The following is a 20,660-nucleotide window of genomic DNA, read 5'->3' on the forward strand; positions in this document are numbered from 1 at the left end:
GGGGCAAATGCTGGGCATTTGCATGCTTGTCTGAATTCTGCCTACAGCCAATTACCATAGCTAATATGCACTAATTCGCTCACTTGAGTAAGTTAATTTAAGGGTTTTTTTTTGGTCTTTGAATAACAGACTGAGGACTGTGTTTCCTTCACTGACAAGAGCGTATCCGAGTATTTCTGCTTGGAAAATTAGGTGTATCAGTTGTCAGATCTCCTGCGTGGTAGTGAGGAGAGGAGAAAAAAGATAATGCTCTTGTTTCTCCATCTGCCAGTTATGCCACTAAACAAAACCAGAACCTAGAAAGTACATAATGTCGAGTGTTTATCACAAAGTCTAAATATTACAGCTCCCTCCTCCTGCATTCTCAGAACTGGGGCATAGTCAGGTAAGGAGAAGTCTGTGAATTTACGTGGTCAGGCGGTTTTCAGAGACAGTGGAGTTTTCCATTGTGCTGGCTGCAGGGGAAACACATGGCTGGCATTCAACACACCCGGAGGGAGCTCACCTCTAACTGGAGCAGGGCCCCAGTGCCACTCCGCACACCAACCTCACCAGCACCAGGCTGGGGAGCTGCTCGCAGTGATTTATCACAGTTAACAAATGGAGATTAATTTATTACACTCCTGGCCTCCAAAAGGAACCTAGCTGTCTGTCATGACAGAGAGGAGAAAAGACAAGTTGGCAGAACGAGAACAGGAAAGTATAAAAACAGATAATGTGGAGGGCCGATCAATTAAAATGCAGAGTGTACCGCACTGCACATACTGCACAGGCAGACAGCAGTTACACGGCCTCTCTAATGATGAGGCATGACAGGAAGTTTAATAAGAGAAGGAAGGGGTTAGGATCTGGTGAGATCTCCCTTTTCTTTTTGGAATTCATTAACAGTCCAATATTTTTGTCTCCCTCATCCTCACACTTCAAAAAGCTCACATATTGCCTTAATCATTGCTGCTTCTCAACGTGCCCCAGCCAAGCATCAAACATTCCTTGCCTGTACTTTGTGCTGTCTCTCTCCCCTCCTCTTCCCCAGCGGAGGACTGCCCACCACAAAGGGATTTAGGGATGTTTTGGGTTCCTTTCCAGAGAAGACCAAGCTGAAAACGTGCAGGTTTGCTGGAGCACATATCTAGGTAGTGTCTGCAGCAGTTCACTGCTGTGCTGCCAGCACTTCCACCTACTAGCCTGCAGCAGATGTTTCCCAACCCACACCATGTCCATGGCACTGGGCAGCTCCTCTGTGCCTGCAGTATGGGGTTGGTGGCCAAATGATTCAAACCCTTATTCTGGGCTGTGAGCTCTTTGGCTTAGGCCACCAAATGCTGTGAGAAGAACAAGGACCTTTAAACTTTCAGTGGTGTGCAACATAAAGGGCAGAGGAGAGCTGTGATGTCGTTGCAGATACCTGGTGAAGACTTTACTGACATCCTCACACATGGAGACCTACTGGCAGGGAAGTGGTTATTGTGGTGATGTGTAGCATTATCAGAGCACTCTTGATGTAACAGACTTACAACAGAAGATGGGTAACATCCATCAGAAAAAAAATAATCCTGCTAGGAATTTACTTCCAGACATCAGATTTGAAGAAGAGGATATACTACTGCTGGAAGATTTCAGACACACACAAAAAATCACTCTCAACTGCTTTATTCCTTTCCTAAGGAAAAGTTAAGTCCAGCCTTTACTTGTGCTAAAAACACACTGGTGAGCGTTTGAGCTTGATGTGGCAGACACCCAGGCCAAGGGGGCTGCAGGTTATATCCCCTCTACAGCAGCCCCAGCACAGGCAGAAGTACCAATCCCTAACAACAAGAGGGTAAGTGCTGGGAAAGGGCACCCTGTCTGTCCCTCAGAGTGCTTCCATAAGGGTAAAACAGACTCTGAGCAACGGCACATGGTCTTCCAGCTTTGTGAGTCTGATGCTGGCATAGGCTGTGATAATTATCACCACTTCATCAGTGCTTATGGGGAGGCTGAGGATGCAGAGCAGCTCCCAACAGGCAGCACAGATGAAGACATGCTCTTCCGAGGGTGAGGAGAGCATTGCGAGGGTAGCTATGCCAGGGGCTCTGAAAACGTTCCCTGGCTGGTTTTCTTTACTGGCACAGAAAATCCTAAGGGACTGTCTTGCAGCAGCTGGAGGTAGATGAGCCACAGGCAACCTGTACTGCAGGCAGCAGCACTCATTTGCAGCTTTCCAGGGTAAGCAGGCACAGCGGGAAATGTGGAGCTTTACAACTGTGCACAGAGACGGATGCAATTGCAGAAGCATTAGCATAAGACGAATGCATTTGCACCTACAAAGTGAGGCACTTGCAGTGGTAAAAGTGTGTCAAAAATTTATGTGCAAAATTGCACAACAATTAGAAGCTAAACCTGCTTTTGAAATTGTCGCCTGGGCTCTACTTCTAAAGAGCCTTTCATCTCTCCTGCCTCTGAATTCAGAAAGCATTCTCTCCACATCTGAGATCATCTGTCTCTCTGTTTAATAGCAGTCTAATTATGATTATTTATTAATATTTTATACGGATGATCAGGCCTTTCCCTTATGCTGTGTGTGAAGATAAGACACTGATTTACAAACCCTCCCTTCTCCCTGAGCCAGAACAATAGCCCCATCACAAGGCATCAAAATGTTAAGGAATGGTCAAGGAGGAGCTCTACAGTAATATTTTTTCCCAAAATAAACTCCAGAAAGGTTTCTTAAAGAAACACATTCACTACCAATGACGAAGAGAGTGATTCATAAGCCATAAAGCCTTGCAAAGGCAAGATCACACACGACAACTTTTCCATGTGTTGGGTAGCTCCCGTTTTTCACCGTGGCAGTTTTCTAATGTGGATTTAGATAATGAAGAAAGCATTTCCTTAGGGCAGAAAACTGATCAAGATTCCGAGCTTTCTTCCCAGTGACCAACTGCATGCCTTGAAAACCAAGGTCTGATGCCAGCAGAGGACAGGAGCAGCTGGACAGGTAGGGAAACCTCTCTGCCTGGCAAGGTCCCAGGCAATTTTACTCACCTCTAGTGTAGTCAATACAATCTTCTCAACTGAAGAAAAATAAGCCTCCCACAAGAACTGTGTCTGCTGTCTAAGTGCTAGGATTTTATCCTGATGGATAGACCTGATTGTAGAAGGAATCTGTAATACAAGATGCAATATAGTCAGGACCTTCAGAAAACAATGCAATCGCATCAAATTAATATGCTGCTGACAAGCCCTCTCCTTATTTGCAAGCTGCACGGCTTCAGCACTCCTGTCCGACCCAGACGTGTGCTGCAACAGTTAAAGCCTTGATGTAAAATGAATGGGACACAACCCTTTATAGCCTTTGGTATGGAATATACGAGGTTTTTTATCTACCTTCTTTTAGTTTCTGGTTGATTTATGGTAACAAAAGCTCCTTCTCCCCAGTGCTGTGGCATGGCACAGTAAGGAGCTGTTTCATACATCCCTCATGCACAAAGGTTTTCATGGACTAGTATTTTAACAAACGAGTCCTTGCAGGTCTTGAGAGTCCAACAATAATCCCTGCTCTCAGAGTATATTAAAGGGATCTGGAATTGCATTTACCACAGCATGGCAACACTAAGTACCCTAAGAAAAACATAGCAACATCTTAAGTAAGATTCAAATTTTTGGGAGCCTGTGGATCAAATTGCATTTTACTAATTACTGTGGGTGGAAAGAATAACGCCTCCCACAGCACCTGTTACTCACAAGGGAAAACACTGCTTCTTTTTCCCCCTTTCCATTAAATCAACACATTAATTCTGGTATAAGTTGCCTTACAAATAAAACCCCAAAATTGTCCTGCTGCAATGCTTTGTCATGAAAATTGTGACTGCTCAAAAGGGGAGGGCTTCACTTATACATCTTTCCCCATCCCCACATCCCTCTTCCATGCTGGAGGGAAACTAATGTACATATGTGTCCTGTAACTTAGGACACTGACCAAGGCCTCCAGTACACCTCTTTGACAATGCAAACTGACATTAACAAGCAAATTTAACTGGAATTTGCTTCAGTTACAAGGGCTACTCCCAGCACTCGAAAGGCATCTAGAACGCACTGCTGATTTGTGTTCACTTTACTCAGGAATGAAGAGTTGTGCTTTTGCACCCACTTTGTTTTGTGATTTCAAATTAGGTCACCTTGTGCTCAGACACTCATTTCTCATAAATCTTTTACCGAAGTCATTAGTCGTAAAAGCATCTACCTGGGCTGTGTGTTGCTTTTTGCACACCACAGCTTATTCTGGAGTTTTCTTGCATGCCACCACATCCTGTCCTTTCCTGAGCAAACCGCACTTTGCTTATTCCTTAAATATGCTGAGAGGTGGCAGTGGCCATTATTGGCTTTCACATGAAACATTTCCTGAAGAAAATTTGAGATTTTAAGAATTTATATATAACAAATTTCCACAAGAACCAGAAATTCTTTACTCATCGTTTGCACCCTGGACACTGTCCCCTGAAGGACTATGGCTCCACAGGGTGCAGTGTCAGGTGGGGCTATCTACTTTTTCAGCCCTTTGTCTCTTAGACCTTCATCTTAAATACACTGCTAACTAGAATACAGAATTTGAGCTTATGGGAGTTAGCACTACAGCAAGGTGGAACACAAGAAAATGGTGAGAGTGTTGAAGACGGTACTTTACATTCCTTTGCTATAGGCCCTTTAAGTAAAAAAAGGTCTTTAAGTAAAATATTCCCTGCAAAACTACTGTGAAAGACAGAAGCTACATACATGTATTAGAATGTGTTTTTCTAACTGATCATGTCACTACTCAAGACATGATATAAGTAACTGCATCAAATTTCATCTTTTAGGTGAGTGTTCTCTCTTTTCATTATTTAAACAGTAAGTTCCAATAAGCAGAGGGATAATGGACATTACCTGCACTGGCTTGTCCATAGATGTGTATTAATCACACCCGGGATCATTACCAGCAGCAAACACAAGATCAAAGTCACTTCACAGTGCTAATATGGGATTTTCTCTATAAACTTAAACATTTCACTTCATTACGTGCAACCTTGTGTGCGTATGCGTGCGAGCACCAAATAAAATCAATACTCATTCCCAATGATGCCCTTTGAAAGGGAAGGCTGCCCTGACTGTGAAGGTTACTGCAAGTTGTTATGATTTTACAGACCACATCATGCTTGTGAGCGCCTGCCAACACACTGCCAAGGTTAAAAAAAAGCCTCGGTGCCTGCTCTCTTACAACAGCTGGAAAGGAAAATCAGAGCTCCCATTTTGACTGCATTTGCCTATTAGTTATTAATCTACTTGTCAAGCAAGACAGGTGGGGAAAGTGATGTATTAATACTAATCTGGCAGGATTACACTGGAATTATTAGATCCTTAATAAAAGGCCATTCCAGTAATAAGCAGGGGGAAGAGGAAAGCCACCCTGCGCAAATAAACGCAGAGAGGCTGGATTAAGCTCTCCCAGCATCGTGATGAGGGGAATATGCAAATAAAAACATCCGAGCGGCTCTCAAACAGGAAATGAAAAACTGTAACATAACAAAAACATTTCCCAGAGCAGACATTCAGGCCCTCTGCCAGCTCTTTAAAACCACTGTTAATAACGGTGCAGTAGCTGTTCAATATGGCAGCAGCTGTGAAGGGAACGAATGGCATGGCACCGGAAAGCATGAGGATCAGCAAATTATTGTTATTATTTAAAGAGAGAAATAATTCTGCTCAGAAAAGATGTGCTGTCCACAGATGCAAAAATCCAATGGCTCTTTTATACCTGCAGCTTGAATCACATTAAGGAGAATAGGCAGCACTTTGCAGGGCTTGCTAGCGCAGCTCTTCACAAATACTTACTTATTCAGACAAGTAAATAGGCATCGCACCAGACTTTCAAAGGTACTTTGTTTTTGGGGTGCCAGGACCTTTGTAGGCTTCTCTCTGTGGATGACAACAGCTTGCCACCTTGGATATGAGTTGAATTCAATCATAAAAAAGCCCTTCTTAGTGACTACTTAGTGGCTATTCCAGGTATCGTAGATCTCAGCTTCACGCTGGGCAATGGCATTTTATCAAATGCTACTAAACTTTCAAGAATGTCTCCTAATATCAACTTCTCCACATAGTTTATAGAATGTATTTGGAGTAGGAAACCCACTAGGGAAACAGAAAAAAAGAAAGTGAATTTAAAGCCAAAGTAGATGCTGAAGGTAGCAGGGAATCTCTAATGTCTCAGCCTGCTTTTGTTTCATGATCTCAAGGAGAATGACAGTAAGTGACATGAACACTGCTTCAGAAAGCCATGTTAGATGGTCCAGACATCAGAAAAAGGGCTGATTCTGCCTCCTAAAAACCTGGTAGGTGGTAACTCTTGCCTTAGAAAATACCTGCTTTCCCGAGGAGTTCCTTCAGTGCCTGCCAGCCAGACATGCAGCGCTGGTGGGACCCCTGAGGACAAACTACTGAAGGACTAAAGAACCTGCCTTCAAATGTTTTCTCTTTCATCACAGCACCCAGCCCAGGCCAGCTCTGCCTTAAAGAAGCATCCAGGTGCTTCACACCAGAAGAGATTTCATGCTCTTAGGAAAAATAAAAGTCTACTGCATTTAAGAACTTGGCCTGGAATGTGGCTGCAGTGACCTTCAGGTCAAAAAATGAATGATGTCATATTAAATGAGTTCATAGCTGGTGTGACACAGACAATCCTTTCATGATAAAAATTCTTTTACAGTCCTGACCTTTTGGATTCATCTTCCCCGTCCATTTAGATGGCAGCAGCAATAATCAACTGATGTGCTGAAGGCCACGGACTTTCTCTTACCTGTAATAACAATCTCTCATCGCCTATGACGGCAGCTTGGTTCCAATCAATCACTTCCGAGAACGGCAACTCCCATCCGTTGCTGAGCATAACTGGGACGCAGGCAGCCTGCATGCACACAGAGGCATTGCAGTTGTTAGGTGACCAGGGCACGAGGTTTGCACCAACACCATGACCATTGCTTTCTGCACAACCCCAGAAGGAAAGGCACCATGGCAATTAATACCAGAAGCTAGAAGCCACAGGAGGGCAGCCCAGACGTTTATGGGTTTTTGTACTTACTCATATTCACTGAAAGGTGGGATTTGCATGGAGAGTGGAATTTGACATGTGGTGCTTACACTGCCAGATGAGGGCAGAACTGTTATAATAATGCAGATGTAACACTGGGGAAACTCAATACAGCATGATGGCCTCCCTTGCTGCTTTGTGAACCTTTCAGCAGGGAGCTAACTCCCTTATTTTTGTAGTATGCTGCAAGGCAACCCTACAGAAAATATAAATCGTATTTAATTCCAGGACACTTTTCCACAAAGGAGGAGTGAATTCCCTATTCTGTTTGATACCACCTCTCCAAACAGAGGCAGTTGCACAAACACAACTCATCTGCCAACACCTGCCTACAAAAATAGGAATTGCTTTCTGTCCTAAACCAAACAGAACGCATACACATTTAGTATCTATTTCATACCAGTATGATCTGTCTAAATTATTTAATCTTTTCGGAGTTGCACAAGCTCCTCTGCACTGACAGCACATTTGAGACTATTCAGCAAATAAGGCAGTAATTCCATAAACAAATGATCGCCGCCACATTTTGGTCAGCTGGATCTCAATACAAGATCCAAACCACAAGCCTCCTGATGTGATGCAAGAACCTATTATCAGAGGATCTCCATCAAGCCCATGTTCTAGTTCAGTTTCTTTGGGACCAAGTCAAGCTCAAGTGCTCTGAATTAGGTTCGGAGTAGGGTTCAGATCTCGCTATAGCACCCAAAAGATGGTATAAAGGGGAAGTTTTCAGACTGCTGTACCTTCCTTGGTCACGTGTATTTGACACAGGACTTTAGACTGGTCAAGTCTCTGCATTGCAACAATGGGGAGTAAGGAACTGTGATCTGTAAAGGAATGACATTTGTGCATGAAAAAAGCCAACCAGAAAACACTTAGCAGTGTGTTTTCATGTTTAAAACAATCCATTAATGTGGATTATGTCTTTTGTAATTATGTCTTTCATTCCACTTAATGTGGATTATGCCTTGGAGCCAGACAGATATGGGAAGTTCATCATAATCGGTGAATACTGTTGCCAGACTGAGAGGAAAATCCTCAGTGCCTGCATTTTATCATCATCGACCTGAAGCCTCCAAGTTCTGTACTTCTCCTCAGATAATGTATCTAACAGAGGCTGCATGACTCGTGGCCCAGATGAGAGAAGATCTGAGCAGTGTGCTTCTGGAGGATCTGAAGTGACTTGTCATTCCAAATAAGCCAGTCTCAGTTCTTCCTCTGAAAAGGTTGGTGAAGGAACATCACTTTGCAGGCTATTAATCTGAGCAGGAGCAAAGAGGTAAGTGACAGTCCAGAACTTGGATCTCAAACTGACAGTAAGTATAGGGTTCAGTAGTTATCCTAAGTGTTAGGCACATTTGGGATGCTCTAGGATACCCAAGAAAACCATCAAAGGCTGGCAGACTTGACACAGGATCTACTGAGACCTGGAGAAGCACCAAAAAGCCAGAAAGCCATTTGGCTTCTAAAATGACATTATACACCTACACTCAGGTACCTGAATCCTAGTCTGCACTGCAGTAAACATTATTCTTTAGTAGTGGCTGGGACATTTTGTGGTTGATGAAGAAAAATGATGTGATGCTATTCAGTAACAGCTTTACTGCCAGTGCTGGGACACCTCCCAGATTGTAAAAACACACCCAGAGGCAGGACCCTGTAAGGTGTCCTCATTTGCTATCTATCTCACTGACACCAAGAACCCACTCAGCCTTCCCTCCGCTCCAGTCCCCATGGATATCCGTATGCCAGTCCTAGAGGGGAGCTTTAGCATCTCCCAAGATGCTCTGTATGGCTGACTGATGCTTGCTAGTAAAAAAGGGTCAGGCTGGCTGCAGCTGGAGTAGGCCAGCGTTAGGCTCTATCACCTGGTGTCAGGCTGCCACAGTGACTCAGAAGCCCCTTCGCATAGCTCTTTGCTGCTGGCCAACAGCAAAACAGTGAGACCATTAACCAAAATGGGTTTAAAAGGTGAAAGGGATTCAGGTGCTGTCCCAGACACACTGTGAGCTCTGTGAGACCAGCCTATATCCACCTTCATGTGAAGCTTTCCTCTGGGGCTTTACAACTTCCAGGACACCTTCTGCAGGTTCAGCAAGCACCACCTCAAGACAGGCAATGCATAAGCAGGTCTGTCTGGGATAAGTGAAAACAAACCCCTACTTTTACTGCCCTGGGGCTTGTGTAGGCCATTGTCTCCAATGGGAAGTCTCACAGCTTGACACTGTTCTAAACCGGACCAACCTCTCAGCCTCACCACATCCAGGGAGACCCTTTTTCCTGGAGGTAACCCAATTCAACCCTCAGATGAGCTCAGTGCTCGGCCCCTCCTGGGAAGAAGCTGCCAACTGCTTCAGAAGTATGACTAGAGGCTTTTGCAAAGTGGATTATTGTCCACTAGGGAAATGAAACACACTTCCCTGCTCCCCACCTCCTTGCTTTTGCATGCTGAATTGCAGCCAGCGTAGCCAATGCTTTAAACTGCAGCTCTTACCTGCAAGGCTTCCAGGAACCTGAAAGAGCCAAGCCTGCGGCCACGGGGAACCAGACAGAAAGTGGCATTGTGCAGCATTTCACGGTAATCATACCTAACAAGAACAGGGGAGAAAAGAGAAAATTCAATTAGCGTGAGTCCTGGAGTCACTGGGCATGAAAATGCAAACAGCTGTTGAGACCCATCTGGATAACATCATCCCTGACCAAGACTGTTCACCACCAGGTTAACTGCCTCTGTGCATGTGTGTGTCAGCCACCTCCCTGGCTCCTTTTTGTTCACCTTCAGGAGCAACCACCATGGGAGAGAGCTGGGGAGAGTGGTAATGGAACTGAGGATGTACAAAATCCTTTTGCCATTGCAGTAATCAGCCATTTCTATATAAGCACGTGTGCACAAGCTCTTAACAACAAACTTTATCATGTGCAATATGCTGATACCCAAAGCACCGTTTTGGCACTGCAGTGACACTGATTTCTATTCATATTTAGTCAAGACCATGCACAACTGTGCTCATTTCTGCACAAGAGGTTTGTACAAAGCAAAAAAATATGTGAACTATGCCAAAGAAATCTTCCCTTATCAAGCAGGCACTCAAAAACGGACAGGAGGTTACAATGACTCACTTGGTGGTTGTTGTCAAGTGTGCTGAGACGGATAAACTGCCCAATTTTGGCAATTAACCACGTAGCTGCAATGGCCCCTGCTCCTCTGAATTAAAACCCAAGTGCTTATAGACACTCCTGGGTTTTTTCCCATTTCCATCAATCACCTTGAAACCATTCACCAAACCACACATCAAATCCTAACAGTTTCCAGCCTGTTATTAGCTAATTGTACCCATGGAGCTGTGAATGGCACCAGCCTCATCTGAGACAAAAGGATCTGGAGTAAACACCCTCTGTTCTCCAGTGTCCTGGACTCTGCAGGCAGATGTTCTTCTGACAGCAACTTGTGGCACTGAGATTTCTAACACTAATAATCCAATTTAACTGTAGCCTGCAGGCAGAGCACTATTTATTGTATGTGTATATATGTGTATGTATATACATTTGTATATGATTATATTTTATATACAAAAAAAGTCTGGATCTACGTTCCTATTCTCACACAGGCCAGACAGATGGGAGTAAGCCAATTTTCAATTATAAGCTCCAGTCTTTAGGAAGAGACATCTTGCAAAGGCCCATTTGCTTAAACAAGCGTGTGTAGCTAATTTGCACAAGAAAAGGTCACTGTGAATGGATTAAGATTATCTCCACTGAGAGTAAAATAAAAACCCTCGTTGCATTAATTAAAACTACAAAACAGACTTCAAAGGGCTTTTTGGTGTTTTTTACACCGTATCTCAACTCTGGTTAAAATACATATATACATATTTCATCTGAGTGGCAGCAATTTCTTTTCCTCAGTGTGGGATATTGATTGGCAGCCATGTCCCAGCTCCCCAGCCAGCAGTGACACAGCTCACAGGGGAAAATAAGAGGAAATTGGAATACCAAGAAAATAAAGGAAGTTGCCATTTTTAAGCATTCCTTTTTTACATACCGAGAGGTCGGAGGCTCGGCACTTTCACCGTATATTGTACGACAGGAAATGTTAATATATACCAAAATAGAATACCCTGTAGGGCTAGGGTATGCCAGGCAGAAATCCCCCATCATTAACCAGCTATAAATTCCTATTAGTACCCTGGCATGCAACAATATCCACAAAATATCAATGTCAGAACCAGAACACAAAGAAAAGCAGAGGACAAGGCCAATGGAAGTGAGTCCTCCATATGCCAGCAGCACCTTACACTGGGCACCTTTACTTTCCTATCTCATTTACTGATATTAGGATAGATTTACAAAGATGGAAAAAAAGAGAAAAGGATTTTGTTGACCATTTCCCACCTGGAAATCAGTGAGCATCTTGCTCCTGTTTGTGCATTTCAAAGCCTAATGTGTGATTTATTGCTGAGCTCTGGAATAGCACGGTTCATGGTCATCAAGCAATTTATCCGCATCATACCTACACTGAAAGCCTTGCCCTAACTTTGATGTATAGGCACAAATTCCCACTCACTTTAGGGAGAGCCCACAAATAGAGGAGCAGATCCAGAGTACAGCAATATCCATCAAGAGCTGCTGCAGCAAATGAATTGCACAGAGATTCTTCTCATGAACAAATTTCCCTGAAATCTCAACCCAACTGTTTTAAGGTGACCCCACATCACCTCTGACTTCCAGTTTAACCACCCAGTGACCACTCCAGGATCAAGCATCTATGTGAAAGCCCTGGACACAAGGCACTAATGTTACCTCTGCTAGCTCGTGGGTAGCACACAAAACAATGGGGGCACACTGCCTTAGATGAAAGAAGATAGCCCAGTATATTGCAATGGGCGCACCCTGCCTTAGATGAAAGAAGATAGCCCAGTATATTTCAATGTGAATTTGGAAACACCTTTCACACAACATGTTTAGCCAGCCACAAATACATAAACATCCCTGGCAAGCTGCGAGCATGGCTGTGCAATGCGAAGCATCGCTTGTGGAGGAAATCATTTACATGTACCAAATAGAACTTCAGAGTTGAGTCTGCAGCAGAGATCATTCAATGTTTCTCTCAGCCGCCAGGCAGCATTTGGAGGGGAGCTTGACCACAAAAACGTCATCTAGGGAATGAAGCTCCAGCCAACAGGCCATGGGGAAGAGAGAAGGTGTCAGGGCAACCCTCAGTTTCAGACTCCTTCCCATTCAGCCCTATAGGAACCATGCACGCAGCAGGAGGTTTTAGCTTTGCCAGAGTTCTGTTGAGGAGGGAAAACTGCTTATTTACAATTGGTAATTTTTGCCACTCTAGAAACACATCTCACCTGAAACCATCTCTGCACTTCCTTTAACTGACCTGAAATGCTTTCAGTGAAGTCCATGAGATAATCTCTATGATTAAAGACAGGTATCTAAGCTAAATCTTTGCTGGACTTGAAATTCCTTCTTCATTTGCCCAGGAGAGAAATCAGAGCTGGCCCAGACATCCAGGAACACCCTCTCAGTTGGAGCACGACACTTGTACATTGAGTACTCATCTGGCATCTACTGCAAATACCAGTATCACACCAATGATGGGTTTGATCTCCCCACCATCTTCACTGACTAATCTCAACAGGACCTCAGGGAGGCAATGGAGTAGTATAACCCTGCTGGAAACTGACAGCTTCAACTTACAGAGAAAACAGTCAAGTGTTCAGAAGAGGTTCTTCCAGAAACTCCTTCTTCTCCCCTGGCAATAAGGGTTAGATCTGTTTTCAGAACTACTTATTTCCATTAGCCGGTAACATCTGAAGATGGCAAGGAGATTTGTTACGGTCTTCCAGCTTGCACAGCTGTGGCTTCTGCAAACCCGGCGCTGCCAGCTTGTGGGGAGAGCTCTGCATTACCCGCCTATCCAGAGGCTCTGGTTTTACCCAGCCACGGAGGTTTTTCAGGCTCCACTTGCAGCTGAGGAACTGGAGTGCCCAGCGGCACCATGGGGCACCACACAGGCAATCCTTCCTTGCTTGTGCTGCCTTGGTGCACTCCTCCTGGTGCTTTCCTTTCCTTTCCTCTACTGCTGGCGGTTAATTTTCCTGAGCATTTACTATAGGAAAGCTTTGAGAGGAGTACCCTGATTTACTCAAGAGAGTGTTTGTTTCCAGAAGCTCCTGGTTTCCATGTTAGAAGACTGCACATGCTTTTTGCTCGTATTCCTGTGTTCCTTCATTCTGCGTGCTTGCACAGAGGTACTGTTTTACTGCCAATTTTAGGGTCGGCTTGGCCTGGGCCTCAGCTGCATCATTCAAACATGTTAACATCCAAAATGCATATGCCTACAAAATGACAGTTGGGGCTTCAGAACTAAAATAGATACAGATTTAACCCAAAGCTGGCATTCCTCTGCAAGAACCAGCAGTGTGTTTTATTAACTTTCAGGCTTCCTTCCATTATGATTAAATACACCTTGTTTGCAGCTAATACCATTTTAGGCAGCGTAAACAAATAGCTCTATTTGTAATCAATTCTAATTTATTCACACTTTAATTGAAATATCCCCTCCTTGCTACCACCCATAGCTGAGAAAACATGTTCAGCCCCATCTATCACGCACGTGTAAACAGTGCAGTGCTGTGTAGGCAATCATCTGATGGAGAAATGCTGCTAGCCAAATGTTCTTACCCTTTTAATGTCTAGATCCCACCCCCCCCTTTTTCTTTTTCCTCTGATGTACTGACCTTGTCTATCAGCATGTGGATTACAGGGCTGCTTGGGATTCCTGGTTCACCGTTATCCCAAGGAGCCTGGGCAGGCTGCAGATGCTCTGCAGTGGCTAATCAGCCATGCTATACATTCCTTCATACAGCTTAAGCATTTCCCCATGTCACTACACTTAAGAGATTATAAACTGGCCTGGGAAACATTTTCACTATCAATTTTAATATAAACTATTTCCAAAGCCACATGGCCACTGACTGAAGAGACGTCTGAAGAGACATGGGCTATTTAGACCAGCAGACGCATCCAGCTACCTAGATGTAATGATTACCATACTTTATCCATCAGTATGTGACCTGTCACATAGGAATCACAAAGCAGTGTAAGTATCTTTTTATCTAATTCTCTGAACACTGATAAGGGATACCATCACCATTCCCAAACCCGAGATACAGATGACTGGTGGCTTCTCCAGCAGCTAGAGAGACCTTGGCAATGATAAAGATGCCACAGAGTGCTTGCCTGCCTCCCTCCCCTCGTGATACAACACTCATCAAAAACTACCTGTATGCTATGGATACCAAAACCCAGACGGAAATGCAGGAGCAGAACCCAAACCAAATACAATGGGTTTAATGAAGCAGGACGTATTTTAACAGTGCCACACACAATTCATCTTTTGGAAGATGCTGGAACTCATCGTTGGCAGGGAGTATCAGCACATACTGCTGTAGATGTCAGATGGGACTAGAGCTCTTTTTTCCATTCCTGAGCCAAAAATTGTGATGGCACTTAACCAACTCTGTCCAGGGCTCCCTCCTTGAATCTGAAAACCCATGAACACATGCTGCATATTCCAGAAGTCTCTGCATCAGCTCAAGTTCTACAACAAAGACAGATATTAAACACCTACAATGCAAGGCTAAATGGCAGAGTGTTTCGCAATTTTCCATGATATTGTTTCAGCTATTAAGCTATCGGCCAGTTTTCCATGTGCGAATGCTTAATGCAGACGGCCCTGAACTACTGGCTGGAGAAGTGAAAAGAAACCCACTCTGTCACAATAAGCGTCTCATTGCTTGGTTTCCATTAAGGTATGCTGGCTTTTAAATAAACTGTCAAGTAAAACTTGGCACTGAGAGCACCAAAGTGAGTACGTGTCTTTGTAGAAAAGCTGACAGCTCAGCTGTGTGCCGGATAGAAAGCTGCCCAGCACTGAGCTTGAAAGGATAACACATCCTACTTGGAAGGGTGCCGTCGCCATGAACTGCTTGCTTTTGGATTTATGGCTGTGCAACGCTTTTGGGGTGATCTTACTGCTGGTTAACAGGCTACTGGCTGGCAGCTCACCCCCCTCTCTGTGAGCACCGGCTCTGGAATTAGAAAGTTTGGAGGTGCAAAAACATAATTGGAAAACTTTTTTTACCTCTTTTCCCCCTGCTTAAAGGGCTAATTGATTTCACAGGTGTTTAATTATCATTTGCTGTGAGATAATACCTTGTAGTGCCATAAAAAATGGATTTAATTTTCGAGTGCTTGCAAAAACCACCGCCAAAGCCAAGTTATAGGGAAAGCTGGATAATTATTCTATAAATCAAACACACTGCCTCCTTTCTTTGAAATTTTTAATACTTGGCTATAATGATATCTGACGACCTTGAAACTCACATAAAAAGGATTTTCTTGCCAAGTTCTGTAAGGAAGCCATTGGAGTATTTCTTTCAGCCTGGTTCATTACTGCAGCCGCTGAAGCCATGCTGCCCTAACTGCAGGACTCCAAGGGATGCTGTGTGTTAAGTACAGCAGCAGCATGCATGAACAGTGATGGGGGTACACAGTGAAAAGCCGACTATGGGTGTGAGAATGAGCCCAACCTGAAAATGCTGCTAAATTAATGGGAATCCTGCACAGTTCTTCTAGGCCTGACAATGGAAATGAATCTCTGCAGTCATTCAGCAACTAATGTCAAGGTGCAACTGTTTTTCCCTTTCCATGCCAACATAGCCTCTTAGTCCAGAAGTTTGGATTAACAAACAGGGAAGTAGAGCTTTCACTTCAATGTACTGTTAAAACAACTTTGTTATGGCTAAGATGGACAGTAACCATTGAAATTTAAATCAACTTTAAAGTCTTCAGTGATACCATGGTTGGATTCAGTTCACTTTGATATTACTCACAGAAACATCTGGATAGACAAGCCATTGAAGTCAAAGTGTATTCTGACACATAAAAATGCTCTTAACAATTTTTGTCCAGATGTTCACACAGAGCACCCTGTAAATCTAGATGGTGCAGGCAAAACAGGTACAACATTTGGATTGCCAAACATTATCCAACTGGCTCCAGCATGGTGGTTACAGCAGTAGCAAATGTGGTCTTACCAAAATCATCTGATGTTTAAAGATAACAAGGGTGTCAGAGAATGTCTGCATGTCGCGTGTCAGAGGCAAACCCTGCTGAGGTGCCTCTCTAGGCAGTGTTATGCCCCAGTTACCAGCAATGTGCTAACGGCATCATGCAGTGCTGCTTCTAAAACTAAACTCTAGCTCCTAGGCTTTGAAGTCCTGTAAAAGCACCTGTTTCACAGCAGCACTTCGCTGTGCTGGCAGCAAGAGAACTCACAACGCGCCTCAATAAGAAAGGTCCATAAGGAAGCAAAAGCACCACTCGTTTGTATCTTCTGAGAAGGTAAATGCAGCACCACACACTGTGAATTCAGTACCCTTTGGGTCGGTGGGAGAGTGCTGAAGATGCTGATGCTCACAGGCATACATGCACGCACAGGAGCATACATGCACACAGCCACAGGGTCAGACCCACCTTTCCTGCCACCCCCTGTAAAGGAACATAAGCACATACATATCTTCTTTGCCTGAAATGTGCTTGTCTGGCACTTATTGCCCATCAAGCTGCTGAACCCTTACGAGGTAAAGACCAACCTGTAATGATGATCACTGGCTCAGGCAGGCTCTTTCTAAAGGGATCCTTCTAAAAATAAATCACATCAACACTTTGCATCATTATGGCACCTCTACCTTGCCTTTTTCTGGAGATCACAAACTCCCTTTTGAATATTTTAATGCAAAGAACCTTGGCCTGCTGGCAGGAAATAAAGCAGCATCTCCATTTCACTGATGAGGAAACCACCATGCAGCCTGAACTCGGGCTTCATCAGCCTTATTCCCCAGTACTCTGCACAGAAAAATGCAGGAATAAGTTCAAAGAATGAACTCCTGTCAGCATGCTTTGGTATTTCGACAGAGAACTAATATACTGGGCGGCATCAAAAGGAGAGTGGCCAGAAGGCTGAGAGAGGTGATTGTTTCTGCCCCTCTGCTCCACTTTCCTAAGACCCCCTCTGCAGTCCTGTGCCCAGCTCTGGGGCCCCCAACGCTGGAAGGACATGGACCTATTGGAAAGAATCCAGAGGAGGCCACAAAAAACATCAGAGGCTGGAGCATCTCTGCTATGGAGACAGGATGAGAGAGATGGGGCTGTTCAGCCTGGAGAAGAGGAGGCTCTGGGGAGACCTTAGAGCAGCTTCTAGTGCCTAAAGGGGAATGACAAGGAAGCTGGAGAAGGGCTTTTTACAAGTAGCGACAGACAAGGGGGGAATGGCTTTAAACTGAAAGAGAGGATATTTAGACAAGACATTAGGCAGAAGTTCTTCCCTGTGAGGGTGGTGAGGTTCTGGCACAGGTTGCCCAGAGAAGCTGTGGCTGCCCCATCCTTGGCAGTGTTCAAGGCCAGGTTGGACACAGGGGCTTGGAGCACCCTGGTCTCGTGGAAGGTGGGTTGGGACTGGATGGTCTGTGGCAGGGGGTTGGGACTGGATGATCTTGAAGGCCCCTTCCAACCCAAGCCAGTCCTGGATTCTGTAATTCTAATTCTTAAAATTGGGAATATTATAGTCTGTTCTTCACAGAGTGTCTTTGTTCAGACTTTAGACTTCTTCTAGGAGTGAAGCAGTGTCAAACACTTGTCCTCATCAAATAGCCTCATCTGGTCCCATTACCCAACCTCACATGCTGTGGCAGTCCAGCTGCGAACATCTTTGGGGTGTTTTCCCACTGCAAAGGTGGTTTTCTTATTGATTTATTCTCTCACTTAAAAAATATAAATGAAAAAAATAGCGAGGCCAGTAATGGAATTCCAGTTATTGAAGCGTCAGCTCGGATTAAAGATCCAAACAAAGGAAAATCCATACTGCACCTTCTGAACAAATTTCAGCTCATCTGCCATGCACTCTAATTTTGAGATTACAGGACATACCTGAAAGCCTCAGAGTGCAGAGGAAGAAAAGACTTATTGTGAGATCTCTTCCTTGTCAGCACCTGTCAGCTCTGAAGCTGGTGATTCCCTCCTGTCTGTCAAAATAACAGAGAATCCTCCAAATCTTTCTTATTTATTTTTAGATAGCTCTTTATTGAAAACTTGAGGTTAAAACACGCTGAAAAGGATCAGTTCTCTAAAGTCTCATGCTTCAGTATCTGCGGCTACTGAATGTTTTAACTAACTTAGAGAGAGAAATGGTTGATTACAAGCCCTTAATGGTAAAATATGAGTAAAACCAGTGCTCTGCACCTGTTTATGCCACAGTCCAATAACAGGACCCAGCAGAGTCCAACGTCCAAAGAACACTGTCCTCTCCATTAAGCTGCCTGTAGGACCAGGACTTCAGCAGTATAGTACAGACAGTGCAACCCCCTGAAGATGCAATTAGAAGGGGTTATCATTGCTGTTCTTGTTTTGGATGTCTGGCTGAGCTCTTTACTGAACGATTTAGGATGGTCCTTATGAAGCTTATCATTTTCTATTCAGCTCCACAGATTTTCCCACTATGGCTATCGAGCTCCTAAGTGGCTTGTTGGCATCTTTAAAAGTTATAGTCCTCCAGACGCAACATCTAAAAATGGAAAGCCAAGACGATGTGCAATACTGGCTCTAATTATGCAGGAGTTCATTTCTATGAATGACTGGACTTGTTTCCAAAAACACACCACAGAGGGACTTCACAGAGGAAGAGCTGGCAGAGCCGCATGTTGTCTAGGCATGCTGACCCAAAACGTGATCATGCTTGGAGGAAAAAGGAGTTCAGCAAATCCACAGAACAACTTTGACTGAAATAGAGAAGTGATTTATTTTTACTCAGAAGAAGTCAGCTGCAGCTTAGTCCCCAGGACTGGTAACACCACAACGTACCTGGATACTCCAATATTCTGTCTGTTTACCAGTTCTCACATTTGCCCTCATCTCAGGATCTCAGATTGTTTTATATCTCCTTTCCATAAATGAGAACTCCCAGAACAGGAGTAGGACACAACGTAGAGGGCGAGAACCCTAATTCTGTGTAGTGTGCTTTTGCAGGTTGGACTTTAGGGTGACATCCCAGCACTGTTACAGTACAGGGTGGGTTTCCACCGACTGACAGCTGGTGCTGATCTTCGGGACTTAATGAGGACTAACTGCTGCAAAGAAGCAGTGCAGGAGAGGGATCTGTGGAAGGGCAGGAAACTCTGAAAATGTTTTACCTATTGCACTCAACAGTATTAAAGTAATGTTCATTTTCTAAGGGAGAGAAAGGAGGAGACAGCAGGAAGAAACAGGAAAACACACTGATAATTGTATTTCAGTTTTGTTAACACAAAGCTAAAACAGGCCACCCCACGTGCACTTTGAGAAGGAGGACTGCTTGGGAGCAGCCAGGTAGAAGGGGATGTGGCACTCCACAGATCTGCTCCTTCGCTGTGCTCGTACTTGTCCTGACTACAGTAAAATCAGACTTCTCTATTATTAGCTTTTCTCAGCAAAAGAGACAGCTAGAACAAGAGCACAGCTCCTCTGCATCACCAAGCTCCTTTGGAGCAGGACTCTTCTCCTGAACAAGAAGAAAACACAAGCAGCACACCATTAAGTTTAGAACTGCATCTGGCTTCCTTTTAGGTGGGTTTTTTTTCCTTTTGCAGGGTGGTTTAGGCAACTCCACTGGTCTTCAGCTGACCTTACATCAGATGAGGTGTAACAATGTTCCCTTCAATAGGGCTGGGCAGAGTCTTACCCACTTTCAACAGGAGAAGGGGTAATGGTTTCTAACTAAAAGACGGTAGGTTTAGATTGGATATAACAAAGAAGGTCTTTATTGTGAGGGTGCTGAGGCGCTGGCACAGGGTGCCCAGAGAAGCTGTGGCTGCCCCATCTCTGGCAGTGTTCAAGGCCAGGTTGGACACAGGGGCTTGAAGCAGCCTGCTCTAGTGGAAGGTGTCCCTGCCCGTGGCAGCGGTTGGGGCTGGATGAGCTTTAAGGTCCCTTCCAACCCAAACCTTTCTATGGTTCTATGATTGCCCCTGGTGGCACATGGGACCCAGGCCCCAGCCTGATCATGTCAAACTGCAGTATAAAACCCCCACAAGCACGTTTGTACCCATGCATACTTGCATGTGCGCCCACTTCTGTACTACTTACAAAGGACTTCCATCTGAAAACCCCTGGTGCATGTGCATATCCTTCTCCTCCTGCCTGACCCTGCCCTGACACACAAAGAACCTCACATGTGATTTCTGCAGAACTGCTTCCTCAAAACTCAAGACCCATTTTGAGAACAAAGAGGCACAACCAACCAAAGCAAACTGAAAACCTTGGTTTGAAGGGGAACTCAACTCAACCATGCAAAGCGAGCCTTTTGAAAACCAGTTTGCAAACCTAAGTGCCAAACACTATCTAAAGCAGCCCATAGTGCAATTCTGAGCACCACTTTTTATCTTGCTCCTAAGAGTGCCAGGGAAACCACATACCTGCTGATGGTGAATGCCTGACTACTCGCATCTGT

General features: G+C 44.4%; 1 protein-coding gene across 1 annotated transcript in view; it reads right to left on the reverse strand.

Annotated features, from left to right (window-relative positions):
- Positions 1–20,660, reverse strand: part of EXT1 (exostosin glycosyltransferase 1) — a 177,900-nt gene that overhangs the window by 15,637 nt on the left and 141,603 nt on the right. The window contains exons 2-4 of the mRNA XM_061373433.1: positions 9,597–9,690; positions 6,812–6,919; positions 3,025–3,144 (exon numbers count right to left, since the gene is read on the reverse strand). Coding sequence (XP_061229417.1) covers positions 3,025–3,144; positions 6,812–6,919; positions 9,597–9,690 — 322 coding nt within the window. The remainder of the gene's footprint in view (positions 1–3,024; positions 3,145–6,811; positions 6,920–9,596; positions 9,691–20,660) is intronic.

The sequence above is a fragment of the Neopsephotus bourkii genome, unplaced genomic scaffold, assembly GCF_033783945.1.
Source record: "Neopsephotus bourkii isolate Nb327-2 ecotype Australia unplaced genomic scaffold, CSIRO-AGI_Nbou_v1 NB_1630, whole genome shotgun sequence".
Lineage (NCBI taxonomy): Eukaryota > Metazoa > Chordata > Aves > Psittaciformes > Psittacidae > Neopsephotus > Neopsephotus bourkii.